Raw genomic sequence first — 8,970 nt, 5'->3', positions numbered from 1 at the left:
TAAAAAGTGGCAGAATTTTTAATATTTGAAATTAAATTTATCGTTAAATAAAAACAAAGGTTTTAAAAAAGTACATATTTCATTAAAAATGAGAAAAAAATGGATAAGGTAATGTGACTCCTCATAATCAATAAAGACATTTTATTTATTTGGCTCTCGTCAGAAAAACAATGTAAGCATAAAAATAAGAAAAATCCAATTCCCATAACATTATGCAAAAAGTAGATTGATCTGATTTTCAAAATGCATCCATGAAATTTATTATTTAATAACATCAAAGGTCAAATAATGAAAAAGTATTTTTGGTAATATTTTTTGAGTTGCAATGCAAGAAGTCTTAGATTAACGAAACAAACCAACAAAAAATGTAAAAAGGAAGTACAGAAACCCAAACCCTCCTTTTTTGCATCTCCATAGTGTATGCAAAAAGTAGTATGCTGCAAAAAAAAAAAAAAAAAAAAAGGCATAAACTTAAGAATTATAATATTAATAACATAAAAATGGCAAAGAATAAAAAAAAAAACATTTTATTGAAAATTGTGGCACTATTTTACAAGTCATTAATACAAATTAAACAAAAAAATTGAAAAAAAGAAAAACCCAATCACTCTTGTTTTTGTCCATTGACAATGTTCAACTTTCTGCGTATCGCAGCGCGAACTATAGCTTGGTCGACGTTAAATCTTGTTCCCACATACAACTGTATGTCTTTTAACATTTCTGGGTCCAGTACATTTGTTTTTTTTTGAATGACCCTTGATTCCCTTCACAACACTGTGGGAGAGGACTTTTCTCCCAAACACAACTTCAAGTAGGTCCCCAGTAAATTTTGTGTACCCTGTTGTGCGGCACATGTTCAATTTATCAGTGGGCACCTTTAATGAGGACCCTATTGAAGTTTGTTCCACATCAACTACATCAGATGATTGATTTTTCTGTTTTAAATTTTGGTTCTTTTGTTTCAACTTGGCAACTTTGCTCTCTAAATACTCGATTTTTTGTATTTTTTCATATAATACTGATTGCTGGTTTTTTTTTTCTTCCTTCAGAGTGCATATTTCCTTCTTTAAGGAGATACAATAAGTACACGACTTCTTTGGTGCGTTTTCTACTGCTCGGACCTTTTCTTTCAAATCCTTAAGGAAGTCCATTTTCTGTTTCCTGTAGCAAAGAATAATAAATTTTAAATCATGTAGAAATTTAAACTACTTCAGTAACATATGCTAAATAAATTTAAGAGTTAAAAGAATTTTCCTTTTTAGTTGCTCGAGAACGGAAGAAGGGAAAACAAAGCATACAGAGACTGTGTATATTAAACGCATGGAAAGAAAAGATCAGACTCATCAGTCGTCTTGGGAGAAAAATCATAAAATTTGTGCAATAGTTATTGGCAAAAAAAAAAAAAAGGAGCTTTGCCAGTATGTGTGTGCAGAGATGTAGTGTGGGGAAATTATTATCACTCTATTGTAAGAAAAATGTTGGTGCATAATAAAACAACTAAATTACTTACTTTAAGTGCTTAACTAGGATAAGAAAAAAATATTTTGCTCCGTGCTACAAATCTAATTTAAATTTTATTTGGAATGTTATTTTTCTTTTCAAATGTAAACTGAAATGACAGTTATAATAAAAACCTTCAGTCACTTGAAACTAAATGCAATTTCAAACATTACTAGGGGTGCTAAATTTTTAAAAATCAGTAAAAAGAATACAGCTGAGAAAGAACTATTTTTGAAATGTTTTTTTCATTTTCCCCCGTTCTAGTCTACTCAGTCAGTTTTTTTGAGAGGGTATAAACTTAGGAGTGGGGTTGACAAGAAGGAGAAAGATAAAACATGGTGTGGAACAAGACTCTTGATCCATGTCATGTTTTCATAACACTTTAGAAGAGGGTTTGTATATTCTCTTCCCTGATGTATAAAGGAAAGGATAATAACCAACAGAAATGAGCGTTCCGCGATAAAGAACTTCTGGAAGAGGAGGTTTTTACTGCAAAAAACAAAACTTAGATGTAAAGATGTAGCAGATTTACTCAGGTGAAAAGGTTGAGGTAGATAAATGCAAGATTAGAAAAGGTTTTTAAAAAAAAGTGGCCACTGGAGAGTCACTTTTTTATTTGGTGATTAGATTAGAAAGTGTCATGTCGGTCGCCAATATTGGTAACCTCTAAATTATTGATTTTTTTTTTCTGAACAAAAATTCTATTGCACCAGTGCTGATTACTAATATAAAAAAAAACTATTAGTATGCAAGTCAGGTTGAAAAATGAGGGGGTCATTTGACCCAACAGGAATCACATACAAAGCCGGAGAGTTGCTTATAAAAAAAGAAAAGAGTTCAAACACCACGCTGTACATTTTGGATGGTACATGCAACTACACCGGAAGCAGAAAATAACACATCAGGAAAGGGTATTTTAGGATAAAAAGATTTTGTACAGCACATAATTATTTTTTCAAAAATTTTTCATTTTCTCAAAAAAAAAAAAAAAAAAAAAGGCCTAAAAGTCCTAGCCTATATTTCAGTTTCTTCTGAAAATTATTCCGTTGATTTTAGTCGAACAACTTAAGACTAATTTTATATCTACATGTACATTGTCACATCAAAATAAAAATGATACTAATGTTTGAATTAGATTATTAAAAACAGAATTATTATCTCATACATAGAAAGGAAATTTCGGTCCAATGTTGGCATGAAACTCTTAAAATAAATAAATTATTTAATAAAATTAAACATATAATGTATTAAGCTAAAGTAGCGTGCGTGAAAATAATTTCCAACTACCAAAAAGATCAAAACATTTGCAAGATTTAAAAATTGTAGATGCCGGCGACAATTTTTTGGGACGATGGAACGTAATAAAAATTGCCTTGATGAAAATAAAATAGCATATTCAATGGTATTTAAAAAATTTAGACACCAAGCTATTTTTCAAACTTTTATGAACCCTTAATATTGAATTTTTTTTTTAAATATAGGATTTACAGAAAATATAGGACGGTTTTTATTGTATTAAAAAAAATATTGGATTTATAAGAAATATAGGATAACTTTGATCCCTGCAATATTCATAGCAATAAAATGCCAAATAGAAGTTTTCTGGCTTAGCGTTCATTTTCCCCTATCCTTTTTTATTTCTATTAAAGCAAGCTCTTGCCTGGGATTCATTATTCAGTTAAAGAATTTACAATTTACAGGAGGGAAATTTTGCCCCCCCCCCTGGATTGGGATGGGGGAATTCTGATCTTTTGCTTGTTTCACGCAATTTTTTTTATTTCAAACCCTTTTACTGATTTAAATCATTTACACTCTGAGATTTTCTTACAAATTATGTTTTTTGAAAATGTATTTGAGTTGCCACAAAAATATTTGTGTTTCAAAAACCTTAATTTGAAATTCCAACCATCCTTTTTTTTTTTTTTTTTGTTCGATGAATTTGTTTTAAATAATCTTTTGAATTTTATGATTTAAATGTATATGATTTATTTTTATGTTTAAATTCATGATAAAAGCAATATTAATTTTTAGTTTTCTTTTTCCAATTCGTATAAATAACTTCCTTACTAATTTGATGATTTATATGCACATCTATCTTCAAGCATAGTGATTTAAAATACATTTATAATTTTTTTCATTAAAAAAAACTGAATATAGTTGTTTTATTAGTTTTCAAAAAAGTAAATTACTTAAAAGAGTTCATTAACTAAAATTGAATTTTTAGATTGGGTAAGGAGAGAGACTAAGAATTAATAAAAGATGGTCAAGTGAGAAAAACCCTAGGGACAAAATCAACAAAAGGAAGAAAGGATATAGCGGCTAAGAAAAAGGAGAATACAAAAATTTAAAAAGATTCCTAGGGTTAAAAGTTTGATTTCATCGCGATTTAAATCATTTGATTTAAATTGTTGACACCCTGACTAAAAGCAACACATTGTGAAAAAAAAAAATTTAATTTTTCTAGCTTAATCCCAAAAGCACAGCAAAATGTTTGTTAAAATTATAAAAAATCATACTTGACTGTGGAAGTGTCTGCATCTGCAGCTTGGCTAGATGGTTTTTGTATCATTGGGATGTCTTTCAGAGTTATTCGACCATCTGCAAGTTGATCAATCAACACATCCATTTCTTTTTTATTTTCTGGAAAAAATTCCATACAAGAATATCAATAACCCATTAGTGATTTTGTTCAGTGTATATAAAAAAAATTATGTAAGAAGAAGGTAAATTTAGTTTCTAGGTTTTTTTTCTTCCTAAAATTAGTTTATTTGGTCCCATAAATTAACTTTTATACCAAAAATACACTGGCAGCTGTTATTCTACCTGAAAGCTGAAGTTTAGTATTTTTTAGCCCGCGAGTATCTAAAATCTGGCCTGCGGCTGCTGGCCAGATTCTAAATGCCTAAATGAGCCAAGTTATAATTACTAGGTATGTTTTACTCTGAGAATTTCTTGTGTATATCTTTTGATTTTCTAATTGGCTATACTGTCCGCCATAGCTAGATAATGTAGACGCGCACGCCGTGCGCGGATACTTTTGCCGCTGTGCGGATACATTTGTTGCACATATGAACTTCGCTCAAAATTTTAAAATTATGTCAAAATTAAACAATGGTTTTCTTGAAAATCTCTAGATAAATTAATGAAATGAATCTCTTGCTTTCATAGATACGTGATTGAAAGCCCATTAAGCATTGCGTTACTGAAAATTTTACCTAACCACTATATATTTTTTTTAATATTTGCAGATAGGTTTAATTGTGTGCGCAGATACTTTATATTTTTATCTTACTATGCTGTCCGCCCCGCTTAATCCGGTAACGGATAAACAAATACACCCCGCTTATACAAATAAAACCTCCAAGAACCGAAAACTTCCCATGCCATGCATACAAAGTTAAAAATCCTCGCTATAACGCTTAATGTTTCTTGGAACCGACAGTATTCATTTAAACGGGGATGACAGTATAAGGATTAAATAAGAAATCAGTCATTGAAATTTTCAGAACCAAAGTAGTGCAGTTCCTGTATTCTGTCTTAATCTAACATTTAAAAATTTTTTGTAACTTTTTATGATTTGTTTCACGACAACAAGCATTGCTTGTTGACGTGTCTTATAGTGAGTAAACACCATGAAAAAATAGGATGTTGCTGCCTTCAGAGAGGTTGGATTTTGTAATTAATTTACATATAATTGAAGAAATATTTACAGCCCAGAACGAGAAAATAACTCCCAGAACACCTGTAGGAATCACACACACAAACCTATGACTTCCGGTATTTGAAGTGTTAAGCATAGTAAACTTCCCAACTTAAAAAAAGGGAGGGGGGAGGAAAGCTAGACATGTGTGTTTTGGAATTGGTGGGGAAAGATATTAAGGAACATTCATAAGTCAATAAGAGATTTACCGTATTACCCCGCATGCCGTCGGAAAGGACCAGGCAAGGGTTATGGAAAAGCAGTTGTTGACCCTTGAATTTTGCGGCATGCCGGCTAATGGTGTCGTTAAAACCAAGGTTAGAATAAAAATAATAATGGAAAAAAGTATCATATTCAAGATTAAAAATAATATGCTGGGGAGATAAACACAGAAGGCTATCATCAGGTAATTCCATGCAACATATATTAGCTAAATACTTGGCTTTCTGATCATTTCAACGAGAAATATTAAGATAAAATAGTGGCACCTAAATGAAATTCATTAAAGCTAGTTTTAAGCTTAAAACTTGGAAAAGTGATTCCTTATTTCATTTACTGATACCACTTTCATGTTTGACATGACAGTATAAATCATTTTATTAGTATTAATAAATGGTTTAACTTTTTGAAAACATTTTAAAATGATAGCAAGATAATGCACTATTAAACCACCACAATTTTTTCATCCCGAAAAACTTAAAGTTATTGTTTGCTGTTGAAAAAGAGGTCATTTTAGTAATTTATTATGATTTTTCCATACAGTGGTTAGGTTTGTGGTTGAAACTTGGAGAAAAAATTTACTCTTCTTTTGATGCAAAAATGAACCTTGAAATTATCTGGCATGCAGGAAAATTCGAATTTTCCGGCATGCTGGTCAACCTCGTTTTTTCTTCCCGGCATGCCAGCTAATGCGGGGTAATAAGGTAAAATTGTAACATAAAATGTTTTGAACAGGTAATGAATAGAATTTTTCCACAAACAATAACTGCTGATGATAAAGGAGAAAATTTTTAATGTTATGTAATTGATAGCTACTGAAATAAATCAATTTTGAACCAATCTTTAGTAACTTTGATTATTTTACTTTTTTAACCCAGTCATTTATCGATATTAGTTCTGATGCTAGAAAAAAATCCTGACATCCAATGGATGAAAACTATAAATTTGATTAAAAATTTGAAACCTGCTTTTAAAATCCAGAAATGCCACAAAGCTTAATTAAATATTTAGTCAATATAGGTATATTTAAAAAAACAATCCTGAACAACAACGTATATCATAAGGTACCTCTATCTGGGGAGAAGGGGGTATTGGCCCGCGAATCTCGAGAAATTTTAAAATATGGCCAGCTGGCAAAAAAGTTTAGAGACCCCTGATCTATAGATGGAGGCAGGTGTATTTTCATTGAAGCTGAAAGAACTGACAAACTTGCATAGATTTGCCATATCCCTGGCTTTAGGCCGGTAACTAACTGCAGAATAATCTGAAGTTATTAAATTTATTTTACACTAAGCAATGAGTTGCTACATTTTAGATTATATGTTACACATTTACATACAAGAGTAGGTATAGGGATTTTTCAAAAACCTTTAAAAATAGCACAGCAGCATTTCAGACTACTATTGGCCAAATGCATTTACTCTGGATTCAATCCTAAATTTCACAATTTAAATTAACAACAGGATGAACAAAATCAACACCTTTCTCAAGGTGTTGATTTTCTTTAAAATTTATTATATAATAGATTTTGAATCGATCTTTAAAATAAAACAGAAAAAAAGCTCTTACCTCCAAATTGGATGATATTTCCAGCGTATGTAACACCATTCCATAGAACATCTACGATTGTGTTCTGATCCCAGGCAGAAATATCTGTACCCTCCTCCATTTGTACGGACTTTTTCAATCTTAGTACGTCATATTTTTTGTCTTCTATAAACTTCACAAGGATCTGTAGCTTGTTGAAATTCATTTCTACGAATATTAAATCTTAAAGAAACGTGCGAGATCGTAATAGCAAAACGGCTGAGGCTGCTATCCACAACACATACACAACGTGTAGCGTGACCGTGAGCGTGGTTGTAGTTAATTTTCAAGGAAATAGGTGTTGCAACTATCGTTATTATTATTTTTAATGTGGTATGTAGTTTCAAAAAAACAGTTATTGCCTGAAAATTAATATTTTGCTGGTGAAAATATGCTTTTAAGAACTGGTTCGACGATCTTTTGGTTCTTTAATTTTTTTGCTAAAATATTAATTAATCCTTTTACACAAAAGACATTTTTTTCAACAAAACTGTTATTGCCTGAAAATGAGTATTTTGCCGACTGAATTACATTTTATGCACTGCTTGGACACTCTTTAATTTTTATTCTTTAAACATTAATTTTACACCAATTTACTGTAAAAATTTCTCTAAGGTTGCGTTCGACGAGCACGACCGAGAGCGACCGGTTAGTTAATCACGTGAAAACTAGTGATCACATGCTCCAATCAACCAATCAACTGCTTAGAATGGTAACCGCTGAGGTAACCGGTTGATCATAGAACGCCGCGGTTAGTAACTGGTTACTTACCGGTCGCCCGGTGAGGTTCGTCGAACGCAACCTAAATGCAGTCACCAAGTTTGACTACATTGTCTTCATCGTTATCGTTTAGATTTTATCATTTCCCCTGCTAAATAAAGTAATTTATTCTGAATTGCTAAATTATTGTTTTTTTGACAAACCTTTTACGCTTGCTTGTTTTTAATCATATTTCGATACTTAGTTTAAGGACTAAAATCATGTCTAAGGCTGATGTGCCCAGAAAAAAAGTTAGGTACAATAGATATTTGTGTACGGATGAACCGATCCCACAGCGAACGTTGTTTCGCAGACGGAAGGAAAGAGAAGCTGTCATAAATGGCAGCGAATCACTACCGTTTAGTGACTGCACCAATCAAGTTGTTTATCCTGACACAGATCCTGAAGAAGATCCTGACAGAGATCCTGAACAAGATCCTGACACAAATTTTGAAGATGATATATATACCAGTTACAGCTCTAGTTCATCATCTGACGATGAATTTGAGAAAGATGAACCAAGAGATGATAAACCAGGCATTCATCTGGATAACCCTGATGAACCTCTGTTTCCTTTTGCTAAAGTTTCGAATATTGAAGCATTTATTTTGATTTTATCATTTATTGTACGATTTAATTTATCTAAAACGTGTATTGAAGCATTTCTTCAACTCCTACAGCTTCTCTTACCGCCATGTAGCATACCGCCTTCAATTCACATTTTTTCAAACAAAATCATTTCTACATTCGACAAAACTTGTGAAATCCATGCATATTGCTCAACGTGCAAGGCATATGTTTGTAAAACTACTGATGCAGAAAAGCCCAAAGAATGTGCTTCCTGCAAAGAACCCTTTGACCTGAATTCAAATATTAAAGCGGGACAATTTTTCCTTTACATGCCCATGCTGGATCAAATAAAGTTTAAACTAACTCACAGTAGTTTAATGTCTGAGATTCTTCAATATAAACATGATTTTAATTGTGGTTTGGGGGAAGGTGAAAGATATAGAGATATCTTGGATGGTGATCAATATTCGTCAGTACCAGATTTAAAGGACCCAAGCAATATATCAATACAGTTCAATGTAGATGGCATTCCCATGCATAAGAAGGCACAATACAACATATGGCCCATACAATGTGTTATAAATGAATTGCCTCCAGCAAAACGAAGGGAAAATATTATTGTTTGTGGGATATGG

At 31.8% G+C, this 8,970-nt stretch overlaps 1 protein-coding gene across 1 annotated transcript; it reads right to left on the bottom strand.

Moving 5' to 3' along the window:
• Window positions 1–498: 498 nt before the first annotated feature.
• Window positions 499–7,172, bottom strand: LOC129233082 (uncharacterized). Its single transcript, XM_054867146.1, has 3 exons — window positions 6,989–7,172; window positions 4,017–4,140; window positions 499–1,161 (listed from the first exon to the last, which is right to left on the bottom strand). Exons 1-3 carry the CDS (start codon window positions 7,170–7,172, stop codon window positions 678–680), a joined length of 792 nt encoding a protein of 263 aa, XP_054723121.1. The 3' UTR covers window positions 499–677.
• Between the last annotated feature and the right edge of the window lie 1,798 nt (window positions 7,173–8,970).

This window comes from Uloborus diversus, unplaced genomic scaffold, assembly GCF_026930045.1.
Source record: "Uloborus diversus isolate 005 unplaced genomic scaffold, Udiv.v.3.1 scaffold_16, whole genome shotgun sequence".
Taxonomy (NCBI): domain Eukaryota; kingdom Metazoa; phylum Arthropoda; class Arachnida; order Araneae; family Uloboridae; genus Uloborus; species Uloborus diversus.
The sequence above is the reverse complement of the archived record's forward strand: the minus strand, read 5'-3'. Positions and strand labels throughout refer to the sequence as shown.

What these genes read in the sequence shown, in the direction of transcription:
- LOC129233082 (XM_054867146.1), bottom strand. Translation starts at nt 7,172, where the DNA reads ATGAATTTCAACAAGCTACAGATCCTTGTGAAGTTTATAGAAGACAAA. An exon ending in AAATATCATCCAATTTGGAG is followed by an intron (nt 4,141 to 6,988) that starts GTAAGAGCTTTT and finishes AATTTTTTCCAG; the next exon opens with AAAATAAAAAAGAAATGGAT. An exon ending in GCAGACACTTCCACAGTCAA is followed by an intron (nt 1,162 to 4,016) that starts GTATGATTTTTT and finishes TCTTTGCTACAG; the next exon opens with GAAACAGAAAATGGACTTCC.